Source organism: Leopardus geoffroyi, chromosome X (assembly GCF_018350155.1).
Source record: "Leopardus geoffroyi isolate Oge1 chromosome X, O.geoffroyi_Oge1_pat1.0, whole genome shotgun sequence".
Lineage (NCBI taxonomy): Eukaryota > Metazoa > Chordata > Mammalia > Carnivora > Felidae > Leopardus > Leopardus geoffroyi.
The window spans coordinates 44,471,842-44,491,341 of NC_059343.1; the positions used below are offsets into that span (position 1 = coordinate 44,471,842).

The following is a 19,500-nucleotide window of genomic DNA, read 5'->3' on the forward strand; positions in this document are numbered from 1 at the left end:
TCACACAATATAGCTTACAGCATCAATTCCCAGGACTTAGTCATGTCTACGCCTTTCCATATCTGCCACCCCCAACTGTAATGTTATAAACTTAGTATTTCATGTAAAGGAAAAGTATTACTTGCAAGAGCAAAACTCTAAAAGTAAAATAAGAGTAAAAGTTTTACTCTAAGTAAAACTCTAAAAGTAAAATAACATCACAATAGTAGAGAATGTTTTAATTAACGATGACTTTCACAAACACAATTTTTTTTTTTCATTTTTTTTTTAAATGTCAGGATACGCTGACCAATGCAGTCAATGGATTGTGACTGCAGTCCTAAATGTCAGCTCTGCCACTCTACTCACGTGTCAGGGCCAACGTATCTATCTTTCTGGGCTTCAATATCCTCATTTGTGAAATTGGAGTAACGGTACTTATGTCATAGGAATTGTATGACAATTATCAGCAAGATAAGCAAAAGACCTGAAACATGGTAGGCCCTCGAAGAGCTTTTATTGGGTCTTCTGTTATAGTAGCTAAGAAACAAAGAAATAAAAAACCAAGTAGGATTCCTTTATGAGGATTTTAAGAACTATAGACATCAGAAAGTTCATCCAAAGCAACAAATCCAGGATACTTCCTTTGAGATGTAGGCTGGTAGAAAAAGCTATTTGATCAAAGTTAAAGTGAATTTCAGAAGCTAAGAGTATAATTGGTGTCCTCTACTAGGGGATACAATATTGTACTTTGGGAAAAAGAACAAAACCAATAATTTTTTAACTTGCCTTGAAGTAAGTAACCCAAAGGAAGATGGAAAAAAAGAAAAGGAAATGCTGTTTTCTTAACAATATCAAATTTCAGAGAAAGTGCTTGGCTCAGAACCCCTGGTCATAGCTACTCTACCATAGTGCTCACTAACGGTGCATCTTTCCACACAGGCTGATTTTACTGGGGGTACTCAAAGCTTTTACTCTGAAAGAAGGGATGCAGCTGTTTTCCTTTTCCCAAATTGATGCCAAACATCATTTGCATGTGCCTTGTTATCTTTATCTAAGGAGCCTATGAAATTTGTGGAACAGCTCAGTGACCCTGAGAAACCTGTTTTGCAGCTGGGGGAACTGGTCTCCTGGTGTCCGGGCCTGTGGGTGCTCAGTGTCATTGATAAGGAAGCTATCTTTCCTCCTGGGCAGGTCTGATACCTTTGTGGAAGAGAAGGGCGTCCTGCCAAAAATAGGGTTTTTGTTTGTTTGTTTGTTTGTTTGTTTGTTTTAAGAATAGGGTTCTTGCACAAGGAAACCAGCTCTGCAGCCAAGGACCTTCCTCAGGATCCACAATCATCAAAAGTCATGAAAGAGTTATAAATCACAATTACTCTGTTCCTTCAGAAGGACGCAAAACAGTCAACTTTCATCTGCCACAACCAGAACCAGTGTTGAATATATCAACACTGTGCCAAAGAAGCAGGGGACAGAATCCTGGGAAGAGGGCTTCTGAAATGCTGGCAGACACGATGAAATGGTGGATGAAATGGTGGAGGTGAAACAGCAGAAAATGGAAGGGGAACAAACAGGACTGCTGGGGGCAAGTTAAGCAGGGTCGGCCTCCACTGCAGACTTTCTGGGGTGTTATCATCAATGAGCCCCAAGTTTCCACCTCATGTAGCTACCATTAGCTTTCAGATCCTGGGCAATTTCCACTATGTCCTTGATCTCAATATCTTCCCTGAAAAAGAGAAATAGGAATGAGGATATTTCCTTTGAAGCATTTTTTTGTAGGATCAAATGAAAGATCAATGAAGAGCCTAGTGCAGTGGCCATCATTATGTACACTATTACTTAACATGAACCTCAACATTTATTTCAACTACATCAGTTCATTGCCTTCATTTTGTCTGTTTAATTATATAATTATCTTTTATTCCCAAAGATACAGTTTTATTTTGAAACATATTATGTAAATTATGGTACACGTCCTGCACAGATAAAGCCATCCAGTGATGAATGACAAAGATCTGGAAACACCACTCTACATCCTGCTGTGCAGGAAGAACAGTGCTAGCCCTAGGAGGGATCCACAAAAAATGAGGCAGACTTCTAGCCAGCAGACATCTCCCAGCTGACTAGCCTAGTTAGCATGGAAGCTGATACATACATGGTGCTGACACCAATGGCACCTACTAGAATAACTGCAGTTTGGAAACAGAATGGTTGCCCTACCAGTGTCACTTTCAAAGGATCAATTAACTAATTAATTCAACAAATATTCAGCGATGCCTTTCCACTTGTATCAGAAATTGTTCTGGATGGTGGACTGACAAAGAACAATGAAACATGGCCCTTGCCTTCAAGGGTGTCACAAGGTAGCAAGGGAGACAGATAGGTCCATTATACCAACAGATAGGGTCCGGATGACTACAATGTGTGCTCAGCAATGTTCTGAGCTGCTTTTGCCCAGTGGGCAAGAGACAAAGATTCCTAAGATCAAGAGGTTCTAGTCAAGCAGGAGCTATGGTGGGGGGAGGAGAGAGAAATAAGCAATCAACATAATAAACAAGTAAATAACACAGTGTTTTGGGTGATAAGTGTAACTAAGAGGCAATCCAAGCCAAGGTAAAGGGGATCAGGAATATGGGGTGGGAGGGGGAGATGAATGCACTTAGCAATATACAATAGGGGTGGAGGGTGCTTACAGTTCCTTCCTGAGGATTTAGCATTCCACTCTGACACGTGACAGAGGAACACTAGAAAGGGTTTAGGTGCTGAATGAGAAGAATGCACAGGGACAATGTCAGTGAAAAGGAGAGACAGAGCAGTCAGGGAACTAGAGGTAGTGACCAAAGAAGCAGGAGAAATAAAGGAGTGCTGCCTCTTGGAGAGAACGGAAGGACTCACCTGGATTTGACATCCATTCATCTTTGTGTTCACGCCCTTGGTTGCCCATCTGTGCCATTACTCACAGAACACAGAAGTAAAAGTCCTGTATTTACCCTGTGATACACTCATGGATCAAAGGGAAAAATTTGAGAGGTATTTTTTGCTCAGATCACTTTGTATTTGGGAGATTTTACTGAATTTTCGAGCACAGACACACTATGAAGCCAATTCTGTATTTGAGGGAAAAACAGAGCATCCAAGATACACAAAGAAGCAAAGACTCTGGGAACACATGGGGAGTGATTTGAAAGACACAACTCACCCAACCTCTGCATGTGGAGATACCTATGTTCACCCATCTTTCACTTTCTATCACCGATAAAGAGTTAACAGGTACAGTAATAACTGGCCTTTGATCCACGTAGCTTCTGGCACACTCTCTCGCTCAAACAATGTATTTTGAATCCCTCCTGGACACCAAGTTCCAGGCACTGTGCTGACTCAGGGGCAACAGGTATGCTTCAGGTTGGCTCCCAGTCTTGAAATTTCTTACAAACACACAGGCCAATCATTACAGAGCTCCTTGATTAGAGTGATGACAGAATTAACGTCAAGGGAGCCTGGAAAGGAAGAAAAAGGGGGAGATAATTTAATCCCAGTGTAAAGGGAGGGTGAGCACACATGGTCAGGAATATCTTTCCAGGCAATGTGAGGTTGGTGAAGTAGGTACTTTTGTAATCCCCACTTCACAGACGAGAAATAACATAGTCAGAAATAGTCCCTTGCTAAAGGCTGCATAACTACTTGAAAGAGCCAGATTTAAAATTCTAGGTCATTTGATTTCTAAAACACTGTATGTTTCTCTCATTGACTACTACTAAAATCACTGAAATGATTTACTTTAGTACATCTTTTTTTTTTTAAGTTTACTTATTTATTTTGAGAAAGACAGAGACAGCGCGAGTAGAGGAGGGGCAGAGATAGAGGGAGAGAGAGATTCTTAAGAAGGCTTCATGCTGCCATCACAGAGCAGGACTCAGACTCAAACTCATGAAACCGTAAGATCATGACCCGAGCCAAAACCAAGCGTCAGACACTTAACCAACTGAATCATGCTCCTCTCCCTTTAATACATCTTGCAATCTTTTCAGGTATATTGTGGTTACTCGCCTGAAAGCTGGTTCCAGCTGTGGGTACTAAAAGGCTCTAGGAATGTCTGTAACATTCTCTATCCCAGGAAACAGCGGGTCTGGAGAGCCCATCTCTCTTAGAATTGTAATCTATCATCTCACTAAGTAAGGTGCTCGACTTTCCACAACGATGCTTCTCGTGTTGCTGTCACTTTCCCATCTGCCTGCTCCTTCCTACCTGAGAAAAAAGGCAGAAATATGTATCGGACTGTTGGTCTCAGAACAGATCCCCCCAGTGTTAGAACATTACAGAGAAGCTATGTTCTCCTGGGTGCCTGGGTCTTCCTGGAAGGAAAGAAAAGGAGAGAAGAGCAAGTCTGTACCACAGGAATGGCACATACTGTGCATCTCAGCAACTCTCAACATACGTGAAATTTGTCACAGTGAAAGGAAGGGCATTACCTCTAGAGTCAGACAGACCAAGGTGTGAACCTTGGCTCCCTCACTTACTGTCTTACTTAAACCCATCTCAGCCTGTTTCTTAATCTGTTGAAGGGGAATTTTGATACTCATTGTTCAGGTTTGTTAGTAGATAAATATTAAGTGTGTAAAAACAATCAGACCATCAATAAATCAAAAGCAATGTCTAGAGTGATGACAAAATAGAACATCTTCTATTCTGTATCACTTAATTCCATTTTCTGTGTGTAGAAGTTATCGAACTTCAAGTTGTCAAGTAACATGTCAAGGTGACACACTTGATTGCTGGGAGTGAGGTAGGCACTCAGGTGTTCTTTTCCCTATATTGTGCGGGAAATGGAAAATACCTTTCTTTGAACCCAGTGACTCTTAGCAAATGAACACCTTACATAAGAAGTCAACTCTGAACATCATCAAAAAATGACACAACAAACCATAGCTCTTGGCAAAAATAATCCTTTTGATAAGACATGGTGATGTTGTGAGAGCATAGGCTGTAGAGACACGAAGACTTGAATTCAAATACAAACTGCACTCTAAGTCTTTCTCTTCTATGAATTGCAAATAGTAACCTCCTCTTTAAGATTTAATGGGCTGTTAGTTAAATAGGATACAGAGATCAACACAGGGCTTGGCATACAGACTGTCCTCGACAACTATCAGGTTTTAATTCATCCCTTTCCAGGGCAAGTTCACTGTCAACCTTTCCAAGCAGAGGTTAAATTTCCACTATGAACCTTATTTTCCCTCTCTTTTGTTTTTGGTTGTATTTTGATGGGTGGCAGTTACTGGTTGTACCAGCCAGTTTCTGATGCACAACAAACCATCCAAAATCTAGTGACTGTAAACAACCAATTCTTTTGGTCACAATTCCGCAGCTCGACAATTTCAGCTGGGCTTAGCTGAGTGGACCTTTTGCTGTTCTCAGAAGGTGTGTTTATGCATCTGTGGTCAGTGCCCTGTCTGCTAGAAGGCTCTGCTGGGGGCTAGATGGTCTATGACGGCTTCACCCACCCACATTTCTGGCAACTGGTTCACTGTCAGCTATGGTGAAGGGGATGCATGGGCCCCGGGTCTCTCATCACCCACCTAACTCATGCTTCTTGTTATCTTGTGTCAAGAGCAGCAAGAGAGGGCAAACTCCGGTGTGCAAGCAGTTTTCAATTCTCTGCTTGCTTCACACTTGCTATTGTTCCGTTGGACATAGCAAATGTCCTCGCCAAGGCCAAGGACAATGTGGGAGGAGATACAGGCAGGCATTCACATATTACAGTCGTTACTGTAACAGTCTACTGTTAAAATAGTTTGTGAAATGACCACGTTTACTATCAGAAAAATAGTTAACTATGGGTACACCAGATACTAGAATGCAGTCTCTCGAAAAGGATTTTTATTCTTCTATAGAAAAAAATCAAAGCTATCTTGCCCTATTCTCTAACAGGTGAATAATAAAATCATTGTATGAAATTCTAAAAAAAAAAAAAACACATTTGAAAACATTCTGGAATTGTACTAAATCTGTAAGCTGTGGATCTCTTTATCCAGAAGTGTGCTATGACTTTGCCAGTAGGAACCCAGCCTGTACCTCTCTCCATACTATAAAGTTGCTCTACTCTCCCTTCCAAAAAAATATGCCTCCAAATAGAAAAAAATCAAAGCTATCTTGCCCTATTCTCTAACAGGTGAATAATAAAATCATTGTATGAAATTCTAAAAAAAAAAAAACACATTTGAAAACATTCTGGAATTGTACTAAATCTGTAAGCTGTGGATCTCTTTATCCAGAAGTGTGCTATGACTTTGCCAGTAGGAACCCAGCCTGTACCTCTCTCCATACTATAAAGTTGCTCTACTCTCCCTTCCAAAAAAATATGCCTCCAACAGAAGCCTACTGCATAGGCACACTCTGATGTGCAAGTTATGGACTAGACTAGAAGGCAGCACCTCTGCTGAGACAAGGACAAGGAGATAGGTACTGGTAATAGTGAAGGAACTTGTGATGTGGCTGGGGCCGAGTTGGGCCACCCCTTCCCGCAGACACCAGCCCAATCTCCCAGCTTTGCTAGAGTTCCTCTTGATTCATTCAAATCATCTTTCAAAGCTGAGTCCAAGTTCTATCATTTCCTACTGCAATGTCTTTACCTACGCTGTTCAGTATTGTGTGGTGGCTGATAACTGCTACTATGAATGCCATCATTTCCCCATTATATTTTCTATATGATTATTGCTGGCATACATGAAAGCTTTGGCATTTTCAATATTAGTATTTCATTCTACCACTTAAAGGAATTCACTTTTATATCATTTCTTAGGCTTTTCCCAAGAATATATTCCCATCGCTTGGAAATAATGAAAATGTTGTCTTCTTTACTAAAACAATACTTTTTTTTTTTTCTCTTTACAATCTAATTGCACTGGAACGACCATCTAAAGCGAGCTTTAATAATATTGGTGATAACAGGTATATTTGCCTAAATCCTGATTGTGATGGAATTTTTTTCTAGTTGTTCAACATCACTGGTGTATTTGTGTATTAGACACACTGAGGACTACAACCTTCTAATATCTATTTTCCCAGTTTGTTTTTAATTACGGGGTGTCACATTCCTTCAAATGTTCTTTCATCGTCCATTTATCCTTAAAATATGGTCAGTAGTAGTAGTATCTCTATTGGTTGAAGTCATTCTCTTTATGTCTCCATTCTATCATTTTCTTCATATGCAACCCACACATTTGTGTCATATTATGCTCTAGATATCACAGATGTCTGTTGCCACTGGGAACAGGATCGTTTGTATGAGCTATTCTGGGTATAAATGGAGTAGAGCAGACCCTGGAAAGCTGATCTAACTTGTTATTTAAAACTGGGGCTGTATGCTTCCTCAGTACTTTGCACTTACATTTCAGATTCAGTTTCCCTTTGATGCAGGGATCCTTTCACTGGAAAAGTGAGTTTTCAAGATCCTGCTTGCTTGATGCCAGCAGAGCGTCTGTGGGTAAGAGAGAGGCAGAGATGCCTAAGTTGCAGTATGGCAAAAGTTGGGGGACATCAGAGGCCTTCTCCATAAGGCTACTGTTAGAGCAGGGAAACAGTAAGAAAAAATGAAAAAGTGGGGGAAGCCTTTGGGGTTGTTACATATTGGGCTGTGAGGGGCCACTTCCTGGCCAAGAGGACAGTTTGAGCACACAAAGAGGTGACAGAGCACCAAGTGGCCTTGTTGGAGGCCCACCCCAGAAGGCTTGTAAACATCGCACTGTAAAATGAGAAGGGATTTCCATAGGCATGTTTTCCAAAACCCCAAGCGGTACTTCTCAATGAGAAAGAGAGAGGAGGGTGCAGTCGGTGGAGGGTGGAGACTGTTGGCATTTAATAAAAGGCTAATTGGAGTGGTTCTGCAGCTGTTGGGTGAATAGGACTCCAAGTGCAAAGGGCTGAAACAAGTAGGCGAGAAGTTTACTGATAGGAAACTGAGGAAAGATGTCAGTAGGGGTTCAAGAAAAGTGTTAAGTGATGGGCTGTGCCAACATGCCAGGCAAGGTGAAGAACCTGCCACCCTGAATAAAGGAAACCTCATTTTGGAAGGTGGCGGGGGGAGTGCAGTGGGGGGTGGGGGGAGCAGGGCAGAGGGAGAGAGAGAGAGAATCGTAAGCAGTCTCTACACTCAGCGCAGAGCAAGACTGTGGCTCGCTCTCACCGTCTTGAGATCAAGACCTGAGTGGGAATCCACAGCTGGAGGCTTAACTGAACTTGCCACCCAAGCGCCTCAAGGAAACCTGATTAAAATGGGAGTCCATAGGCCAGCAGGGGAAGCTTTCACACGCTACCACTGCAATCAATTGTGGACCCCAACAAGGACAAACAGTGCCTTGCATTCCCAGCAGGAAGAAGTTTACTTTCCTACTCCAGCAGGAGGAAGGAGGAATTTCTCCTGCCCCAGCAACAAGCTCAGCCAATAGGAAAATACCACAACTCTGCCACTTGAGAAACTGTCATCACTCTGCACTGTCATTTTCCTGCAATGGACTTTTCCTTCGCAGGACTCCCTCTCAACTTCCTCTTTTTCCTGCAAAGCAAGGTTCCCCTGCTCGGATCTCCAGACTTGTCCAAGGTGTGCCGAATCGCAATTCCTCTGCTACTCCCAAATAACCCCATTTTGCTGATAAACGAACTGGCTGTTTGACCTTTAAGGTGGACAAACCCGTTGAAGAAATAAAACGGCATGCTATGACTCAGCAAAGATTAGGTACGGTTTTGCCAGGAATACTGAGGATCATTTAGACAACCCTGGGCCCTCCTAAAACGTAAGGAGGTACCATTTGTTATGGACGGTGATGATGCCCTTTACCTTATCGCGGGTAAAATAAGTGCACGTGTTTCATGCAACCTGCTGGGCAGGGTGAGGAGAAACGTCTGGCCGCGCCACGGCCAAGTTCGACTCAAAAGGCGCACGTGGAAACGATCCCGGCCCAAGTCACAGTGCAGCGATTGGCGAACCGAAGTCCCGCTGGCAGGAGATACCCAGCCCGCGAGGTGCGGGGCGCCTGCGCAGTGGGCCCCCGGCGCCGCCGCGCGCGCTGCGGGAGCCACGAGACCCCCGCCCCCGCCCCTCGCCCTCCAACGTGAACGCGCACGTGAATGGGGACACGGACGCGCACGCGAATGCGCCTCACCTCGCTCAACCCCTGCCCGGCGGCTGAGGAGGGAGGGGGGCGCGCGCGGGAGTCGCGGGTGGGCTCTGTGCGGAGTGGCGGACCCGCTGGCGGCGGCGCGGGGCCGGGGTCGCGGGCTCCGGCTCCGGCGCGGGCGCGGGGGCGGCGGCGCCTCGTCCAGTCAGGCGGCGGCGCTCAGGACCCTCTGGCCGCACGGGGGACGAACTGACTGACGTATCTCGCCCGCCCCCGCCCCCGTCCCCGCCCCCGCCCCTGCCTCATCTACCCGGGGCTCCCGGGGCTCCTGGCCAGAGCGCTTTCTCTCGCTGCTCCTCTCTTCGGCCCTTTCTCTCTCTGGCACCTCGGGCGGCTGCGGTGGCAGCGGCGACAGCGACCCCAGCAGCAGCGAGCGGCGGGAGCGGGTGGCCGTGACGATGAAGTGCAAGCCCAACCAGACGCGCACCTACGACCCGGAGGGGTTCAAGAAGCGGGCGGCGTGCCTGTGCTTCCGGAGCGAGCGCGAGGACGAGGTGCTGTTAGTGAGTAGCAGTCGGTACCCGGACCGCTGGATCGTGCCGGGCGGGGGCATGGAGCCCGAGGAGGAGCCGGGCAGTGCGGCTGTCCGAGAGGTGTTCGAAGAGGCGGGAGTCAAGGGGAAGTTAGGCCGGCTCCTGGGCATTTTCGAACAGAACCAAGACCGCAAGCACAGAACGTACGTGTACGTACTGACCGTCACCGAGATTCTGGAGGATTGGGAAGATTCGGTTAGCATTGGAAGGAAGCGAGAGTGGTTCAAAATCGAAGATGCGATCAAGGTTCTCCAGTGCCACAAGCCCGTGCATGCCGAATATCTGGAGAAACTAAAGCTGGGCGGCTCCCCAACCAATGGAAACTCGGTGGCCCCGTCTCTGCCACAGAGCGATCCCTAGTATGTACCGCTCCTGCACAGACTTCTGCTTTCCGCCTACCTTAGAATAAATAGTGCCCGGAGCACCTCTGCTGCCTAGTGCGGTCTCTCGGGGAGGAGGGGGGCTTCTTTTGTTTCCTTGGCAGACCTCTGAATCACGCTTGCAAACTGTCTCAGTTGCCAGGCACTGTTTTCAGACAATTTGCACGTTTTTCAGATGCTTTGAAAATCGCTGCTTCGTAGGACTGTAACAGATTTCGGTAAGCCTAAACCACGTGGGTTTGTTTGTTGTTTTTTTTTTAAGGTGCCTTAACTGCTTGCTCAGCTCTTAGTGTGTGTGTGTGTACAAGTGTGTTCACGCTGTGGGTTGTTCTTTTCTTTTACGTTTCCACACACGTGTGTATGTGCACGTGTGCATTTTTAGTACCGTAGCCTTGCGGTTTGTTTTGTAGTGAAGGCCTTTTAAATCTGAACATCTTGGTGGTGTGGCATCTTTAATTTTTTTTTTTTTTTCTTAACCTCCTTTCTCATTCACAGCATTAGCGCCAGCCCTTCTGTGATGGCAATTGGTTTAAAGATCATTGATGGATTTTTTTTTTTTTAATATTTAAGAAATTTCACATCTTATGGTCTTTCCTTACTGGGCAATAATTTTGTGTTTAGTGATGTGATCTAATTTGGCCTTTTCAGAAGTTTCTTTACTCATAGGTACATAATTTGATTTTCAAAAAAATTTCACCAGTGGTAATTTTTTGCTGCTTATTTGAAGTGGCCATTTCCCATACAGCCCAAATGTACTTTAACAAATATTACTTTAGACAGTGAATATCTTCTTGGATAAGTATTGTTAGCCAAACACATCCTGATGTGTACATGTTATCATGAAAACTGTATTCGTAGGGAGTGATTTCGTCTTCAACTTGCAACTTCATTGCCCATTTCTTAATACCCTAGAATAACCATGGTTCTCCCAATATTAACTAGTCTTTGAAAGAAAGTTATTTCACATATTTGAATTGAGTGGACATTCCAGTTAACCCTCCTGACTACCAATAACCATAGGCATGGGATTTATATGGTGATTACATTCCAGTCCAGTGATGTGCCTTTCTTGATACTTGGCTGGTACAGACTTCTTAAACTGTCAGGACACCTGAACAATCTCTATTAAAGATTTAGGATAAATGTTTTCTGTCACAGGACAAACTTTTTTTGAGATATCTAATTAAAAGCTCTTGCATTTGCTTCAATATTTGTTTGAAATCAGGAATCTTACCTAAATTCCAAAGGTCTCTCTTCTGAAACTACCTTTATTCTCGTAGCCATTCAGCAGTCAGGTAAAAGTACAACCTACTTTGTGAAGAGGATACTAAGGGTGGAAAGGTGATGGCATATATAACACTTAAACATTTTTAAAACATTCCAGTAGTAAATAATGAGTATAAAATAGAAAAGAATTTAAACATTTACATAATTAAATAATTTTAACATTTAAAATATTTGTTAAAGCAACCTGTTTTCAAAAACAATTACTGCTAAAAGTGTAACAGGTACCTTTTGTTAGAAATTCATATTTTACTGTTTTAGAACATACAGAGCAATGTACAAATTCTAACACTACAGCTTAATCAATTATTACATAGTGAATACATGCATGTAACCAGAATCCAGTTCAAGAAATTAACATTACCTGTAACTCAAAAGCCTATTGCATTTCTACTCCTAATCAGTACTCTGACTTCTTCTAAGACTATAGAATAGTTGTGTTTTTGAACTTTATATGTTGACTTTTAGAATGTATGCTTTTCTGTGCTGCCCTCTTGTGTTCTTTGTGTGTTTTACTCTTCAAAATACTCAAATACTTTTCTCCATTTGGTTTGCACCGTACTTCTACAAACTAAAATGTTTATATGATTGCTGTTAAAAAGTGGGTTCTGTTGCACTTTCTAAAGTTTGGTGCCACTGTTTTGGAAACAAATCTTCCTACAAATTTAAGCACAGATAGAGTACAAGTTTCAGTTCACAAAACATTTTTGGCACTAATGATCTCAAAGTAAATTTAAAAATGAGTTTTTAAGGGGCGTGTGAGTGGCTCGGTCGGTTAAGTGTCTGACTTCGGCTCAGGTCATGATCTCATGGTTCGTGAGTTCAAGCCCTGTGTTTGGCTCTATGCTGACAGCTCAGATTCTGGATCCTGCTTCAGATTCTGTGTCTGCCTCTGTCTGCTCCTCCAATGCTTGCACTCTGTCTCAAAAATAAATAGTAAATTTTTTTTTTAAAGATGAGTTTTTAAAACCAGCGACAGTTTCATTTGAATTATATAGTTTGATCAAATATAATTATTGAATATTTTTCTATTTTCCCTTAAAAGTGATATATACTGTATATCTCTTTGAGCACATTTAATTTCAAACGAGCAGACTTCCACTATTCATAAAATTTCAAATAGACCCAAAGATATCTTTTCCCAATAACCTAGTTTTTCAACAAGATTCTTAAATACCTCCTTAACACATCAGACATATTGGATCTTTATTTTATAGATAAGTTTGTTGATAAAAATCCCTTCCACCTGAAATTCTGTCACAAATACTTTGGAGGCTTAACTTGTTATTCTTAGAGGTAATAATGCATCATTTTATTTGGTTCTTAAGTATCTAAGACAAAAATGCACAGTATTCATACTAACCTATTACTAAGAATTATTAGCCTGTAAATATGTTGTGGGCTTTTTTTTTCTTTCCTTTTTTTTGACAGAAACATCTAGAATAAGTCATGATATTTTCAGCATTGACTGTCAGGTTCGTTTAAGTAGTTTTTGTGAAATATTCTCGGGAGCCTAGCCTTGTCAGAATAGTTAAAAGGTCCAAGGAGATCCTCTTTTACTCTTTAAGACCAAGAGTCTGAGGCCAAAACAGGCAACCAGAGGTAGTGTATAGAAAATTTCTATCACCTCAATGCCCCAAAGATTGATGCACAGTTGGGATTTTTTTTTCCTTCCAAGAGTGTTAAAAAGTCACTTGTACATTATTTGTTTGGTTTTTCAGCCCTCCCCTTGATAAAAAAGGGAAAAGAGTACTACTCTCCACAGATAATTGAGGTTTGCAGACATGCATCAGAAATTTCTTTTCTGTATGTTTTATAAATAGCTTACATTTCCAGCTGGTCAAATAGTTTATTCTTCCTAATGTATAAAGAGAAAACATTAGAGGTTAATACAAATACATAAGTATACTGGAAATAATTGGTGCTCTGTCTATAATGTATATTTTTTTCTAGAAATGTCTGTATGTACACACACACACACACACACACACACACACACACACACACAGACAGACACAGACACACACACACAAGATATATTTGACCGAGTAAGGGCTTTTTACTTTCAGATGTCCCATGGGGGAGAGCTTCCAGACAAAACCAGAGTTTTATCAATATTTTCTTGGTAGTTGTTTCCTTATAAACTGTTATACTGTATTTAGCAGATTTTAAATGTTCATGGGCAAACAGTACTATAAGAAGTGGGAAAGTCACTATGGTGATAGAAGTAAAACATGACGTTTCTATGAGACAGTTTGGTGTGATAGAAACTACAGTTAGGGCTTGAAGGCAGACAGACTTAGGGTTGAAAACTGGCTCCAGTTCTGGCTCACACTGACTTTAGCCAAGTTATCTATCTGATGCTCAGGTTTTTTAAAATATATAATTTATAAAAATTTGAGATAATAAAAATAATACTTTATAAACCATGAGAATACTTTCCTGACCACTGGGATAAGAAACTTTCTTCTGTGTCATGGTTCTAACAGTTTATTGTACTTATTTGCATGGTTGTGCAGCTAGACCATAAACCCTTTGATGGGTGAGAACTAGCCTGAATTATTTCCATAAGCCTACAGTCCAGAAAATGGAATTTAGAATATTTTATGTCTTACATGACCACCCACCTTTTTGCAAAGTTTGTAGTATCACTGCTTTCCTGCATTTTTTATTTCATAATATAACAGGTAACTCCTTCAGCTGCTGATCTAGACTCACATTGCATCTGCATTAGATAATTCTGTGAAGGCTTTCCAAATGCAGAGTGATGCAGATCATAGACTCTTTGTAAATTTGTCAATTGGAGGAGTTCTTAAATTAGTATATAAGCCTGCTAATTATACGTTGGTTTCCTTTTCCAGATGAACAGCAAAGATCTGCAGGATGGCTTTGAAAGAATCATTGATGTGAACCACTGATCAATGGAATTTTCAAGTGGAAGTGAGCGTTTCTGAAAATGTTTCCAAGGAGACAGCTCATCTGATTTCCCTCCTGTATCTTGGGACACTCTTTACCTGTCTATGCCACTGACTTTTCTTGCCCTGGTTGTTGTACTATTGTACATGAACAGACTCTGATTTCAGCACCTATAGCCTATTGTTGCGCTTTTTTGATGTATCTGCCTTCTCCATTAGACTGTGATATCATTGAGGGCAAAGACCACATTTCCTTACTGTTTGCATATTCTGCATATGAAACACTACTTGAAATTTGGTTGACATCTCTGAAGGTTCTTTGAATTCACATTTTGTAATCACTATGTGGCAAAACATTCCCCTTTCGATTGGTGCTAGTAGAATATATGCTGTGTGGGCACCAAGTGTGAGGCTTTCCCATATCAGGTGTTTCAGAAACTTTCAAGGCAGTTTTAAGTTGTTCAAGGACAAGAATTATTACCCATAATTCTCTGTCATACCACAAAGTGGCTAGCACCATTTTGAGATTTACCCCATCATTTAAGGACAACATTTTGTAGAACCGGTCCTTTGTGTAACAACTTTAGTGTTTTTGTACTGTTGTTACTTTGCTGAAAATTTTATTCAAAAAATATCACTTGCTATAAAACTATAAATACAATGAACACAATATAATATTGTGAATTTTTATAAAAATAAATTTTAAAATGATATATTTGATGTTTTTGCAATGCCCTAACTACTTCTTTCATGTGATCTTACCATCCCTTTGAAGATTGTTTTTCCCAGTTTATAGGTTCAGGATACTCTATTATTTGATGCCAGAGCTAACAAAAACTGCAGTACAGGCAGTTTCCAAAGTTAATTATACCACTTACTTTGCCTAGGTTTATTTTGCCTCTCTTACTGATACAGTTGGCCAATTTTCATCCCCTTTTCTGACACACTCAGCTGGCTTCTCATTCTACCTGGTTTCTGCATATGAGAATGTGGAGGAGAGTGAGCTAAATTGTTGTCACTTAGAAAAGGCATTGAAGAAAAAAATCTTCTGTAGGGGGGAATAGAAGATGAAGAATTTATATAGAGAGGACTTGGGTCAACTGTGTCCAGGAGAGCAACTTTAAGAAAAATGACAAAGATTTTTAGAGATAATTTTATGGAGTTTTGCCATGGGGTTTGTAATGTCAACACTCTTACCCAGCTTCATACAGAGGCCCCAAAGTAGCTTTAATATGGTAGTTTTCTTCTTTTGCATTTATAAAGCAATTACATAAGCAAAAAATGTGAGCTCCGTTTTAGTGTTATACCTTTACTCATGGTACCAGTGAAGTATATTGTTTCCTTAATCCTTACAGAATTTGAAATTGCACATCTCCCAATTTATTGGGTTTTTTAAAGATGTGATATGGTACTGTGGTTATGTTTTTTTAATCCTTATCTTTTAGAGAAATGTACTGTAAATTTTACAGATGAAACGATTATGCTACTGATATTTGCTTCAAAATAACCTGGGGGTGGGGTAGATGAGCATATAGATAAAATGAGATTGGTAATAAATTGATAATTTTTGAAGCTGTGTGACAGATATTTGGGAGTTCATTATACTCTTCTCTATACTTTTGTATATATTTGAAACTTTCCATAATAAAAATTGAGTAACAATTTCTTTGTTGTTTATTTGTAGGCCCCTGCAATCCCAAAGACTTAAGTAGGGAAGGCTGGTTAAAAGACAAATCTACAGCCCAGACAGGCACTCATCCCTCCTCACCAAAAACCTAGGTTTTCTTCCTGCTAAACATATTGGCAAACTTGCTCTTCCCTCAATGTGAATTATTTCCTTGAAGGTCTCCCAGTTCCACATGTAAAAAGACTTTTAGTGTCATCAGCATGCCAGACATGACCAGAAAACTTTGAACCTCAATGATGGACATAAACTTAGGTTCCTGATGAGACAACACTCCCATTCTACAACTTATCTTTAAAAAATTATTTTTTTCTGATTACAAAATTAATTTTTTCTTAATTTCATAAAATTTGGAAAATTCCCTCTAAAACACATGAATAAAAAAAATCACACATGATCCCCCTACCCAGAATAACCATATTTGAAAAATTTGTATGTGTGTATATGTATACATATTCCAACCTTTTTCTTTTCAAATATAAATATATGTAACCTAAACAGATGGCACAGGTGAGCCTCTTCCACCAGAATATTTTCAAAAATCCATGACCCCTTTTATTGTTAAGCACCCACCACATAGGTACCTTGCTGTTCCTCAGAATTTTTTAGGCTAATGCTCAGGGCCATTATGGAATTTTTGCTACTTCTGTCTTGCATAAGTACAGCAGGCATAGCATGAAACTTGGGTCTGAAATCCAGACCGTGCCCTGTACGCAGCAAGTCATAATGCAGGACACAATAGCCCTGTTTGGTTTTTGGTTGTTTGTTTCCTAATTCCCACACAGACTTTCTACTCAACAAGCTGGTGGGAATGGCGGTGCGGGGATAGGCATCGATTCAGAGGAGGTGCCCCTTTAATAAATCACACAGTTGTAATCTGGCTAAAAGTAGGCTTGCTACTATCTTGTTTTCCAGAAAGTTCCTTCTGTCTTCTCTGGATCCTCAGCAAGCTACTGTATCACTCTCTCTTTCTGTATCCTCTGATCCTCATGAGGTTGCTGCACAGTGGTTTTCAACTGGTAAACAATGACACCACTACTCTGGACTCTAAGAATGAAATCCTGTTCTGCCTCTTGTACCTTTTTACTCCAGAATGTGCCCTCATCTTTCCCCAATTTCATATAATACACAAGAGACCAGACCATAACTTCTAATAAGATTTTACTGAAGATTACCAGATTGCATGAGGAGCATGTAGTAAACACAATTTACAACTATTTCACAGGTCATATATTTTCTAGGTTCCCATGTTAAACTGGTTCCCTACCATAGGCTGACTCCAAATGAGCTAGGGATGTCCTTCCACCCCCCACCATTCCCCTCATCACTACCAGAAACTGAGAGTGCAGTTTTAAGTCATGTACAGTGTTTACCATACCCGTGGAGAAAGGAAAGCTTTTTCTGCAACTCAATCTCCAAATAGTATTTAAGATATCTCAAATTTATAGTCCCAGAATCAAAGATGTGAATATGAAATTAATAGAATCAAAAGGTTAGAATGCGATTGGCTGGGGGGATAGAAATTCAGTTTTATATTACTCCAAAACTCATGCTCTATATTAAGACAAAGAACAACAGGACTGACCATATATAGTGAATTTAGTACTCCACCTTTTCCAAGATTGTAAACATGGGGAACCAAAAAACCCAGCCATGGTCCAACAAGACTTAACACCTTTCCCTATGTAAACCTAAACAACAGTGTGAAGATGCAGGCCAGGACCTCTGGAAGTTTAGACTTATTTGGGGCCAGTACTGAGGGTATAGAGGACTTAGAACAAGATTGGTAACAATTCTCCCTTTTCCTTTTGTCTACCCACTCAAACTTAGACCTTATTTTTTGGCTGTTACAAAGACATAAATAGACTGTGAGTCATTCTGAGTACAGGTATCCTCCACTTTTCGTAAGTTCACATTAGGCCACTTCTCTTTTATGAAAGACCTAATTATTACAGTAGTCCCCCCATTATCCATGGGTTTGCTTTTTTTTTTTTTTTAATTTGAGAGAGAGAGATCGTGTGTGTGAGTGGGGGAGTCTGAGCTACCCAGGCTCCCCCATGGCTTTGCTTTCTAAAGTTTTAGTTACCCACAGTCAACCACGTTCCAGGAACAGATGATCCTTCTGACCTTCATCAGAAGGTCCACAATAGCCGAATGCTACATCACAATGCCTACATAAGTCACCTCACTTTATCTCATCCTGTAGGCTTTTTATCATCTCACATCATCACAAGATGAAGGGTGAGTACAGTGCAATAAGATATTTTGACAGGCCATATTCACATAACTTATTGTAGTATATTGTTATAATTCTTGTATTTTATTATCAGTTATTGTTCATCTCTTACTGTGCCTAACTTATAAATTAAACTTTATTATATGTATGTATGTATAGGAAAAAACATATATATATAGGGTTTGTTACGATGCATGGTTTCAGGTATCCACTTGGGGGTCTTGGAACGTATCCCCTCTGGATAAGGAGGGGCTATTGTACCTGTTTTTGCTAAATGAAAGAAATCTGAAGAGAATTCTTGCTTTTTTTTTTTTTAAGGCAAAAAAGCAAAAACAGTGTTCAGTGTTTGTTTTGCAGCAACACCCTATAGGGCAGCGTGCACCCCAGTAGCGAGAGTGGCCCCATGAAGTTCCTTCGCCAGGAACTATACTTGGCATCTCTGCATCAAAATACCATAGCTTTGAACTGTGTCTGTGAGCATCTGTATTTTATCTCCATTACATCTATTAGCAAGATGTGTCTTAAGGTATCAGAAAAGCCTAAGAGAGGTTATTTTTTGGGTCTGGGAACACTCAAAATTTTTTCCATATAACTTAATTGTAAATGCCTCTCCACTTTTTGCCAGCTTAGGAAAGGTTTCATAGGAATGCTCTACTTTCAGATAGTGAGGGAAACTTATATATGCTATATATGGTACCATCAATGGCATCTGTCTCCCTAGTGGACATTTTAGGAATTACCCAACCCTGGATGTATTCTTATTTAGTGCAAGGAAACCCTTCCCAGGAACACTGTGCTACCCAAGAACATCCCACTGTCCAAATCTATTTATTATTACCTTTTTCTAATCCTGAATTAAATATTAATATGTTCTATGTGTGAAGAAAAGATTCTCTATCATGTTCCAATCAGTAAAGTTTTTAGTTGTGTTTTTTCATCTAGCCTGGTAGATAAATAGGAAAGTACTTATATTTATCTAGTACCTCCAGTACCTCTAGTAACCTGAGCTTTAGTTGTGATAAACTAATCAGAACTATTAGAACTTTAGGCTACGAATTCTGTTACGTCTAGAGATACATTAATTGGGCAAATCAGACATGGCCCATATCTTCACAGAGCTCTCACTGTACTGGGGAGACAGATAATGAAACAAGAAATCTCAGAAAAATGTACCAAGTGTTTTTTTTTTTTTATGATAGTGGGGATTCAGCGGGTGCTTCCAGCACATAGTAGGGGAACTAACTTAGTTTAGTGGGTTTGGGGAGAGATTCTCAGAGGAAATGCCATGTAACTTGACACATGAAGGATAAATAGTC

General features: G+C 40.8%; 1 protein-coding gene and 1 long non-coding RNA gene across 4 annotated transcripts; one reads left to right on the top strand and one right to left on the bottom strand.

The window, feature by feature from the left end:
- Positions 1-202: 202 nt before the first annotated feature.
- Positions 203-9,250, bottom strand: LOC123594619. 2 transcript variants are annotated; one of them, XR_006710807.1, is made up of 5 exons: positions 9,138-9,250; positions 7,367-7,456; positions 4,225-4,331; positions 3,179-3,476; positions 203-1,705 (listed from the first exon to the last, which is right to left on the bottom strand). It is a non-coding gene; the product is annotated as an uncharacterized LOC123594619 (long non-coding RNA). The 2 variants fall into 2 exon arrangements; XR_006710808.1 differs by lacking the exon at positions 9,138-9,250 and adding an exon at positions 8,813-9,051.
- Positions 9,251-9,389: 139 nt separating this feature from the next.
- Positions 9,390-15,926, top strand: NUDT11 (nudix hydrolase 11). 2 transcript variants are annotated; one of them, XR_006710806.1, is made up of 2 exons: positions 9,390-10,283; positions 14,211-15,926. XR_006710806.1 is itself a non-coding variant. In XM_045471463.1 (2 exons), coding segments are annotated over exons 1-2 (495 nt in total). In that variant the 5' UTR covers positions 9,392-9,550; the 3' UTR covers positions 14,212-15,926. The 2 variants fall into 2 exon arrangements, 1 of the variants encoding a protein (XP_045327419.1); XM_045471463.1 differs by having other exon boundaries at positions 9,392-10,044.
- Positions 15,927-19,500: the final 3,574 nt, after the last annotated feature.

What these genes read in the sequence shown, in the direction of transcription:
- NUDT11 (XM_045471463.1), top strand. Translation starts at nt 9,551, where the DNA reads ATGAAGTGCAAGCCCAACCAGACGCGCACCTACGACCCGGAGGGGTTC.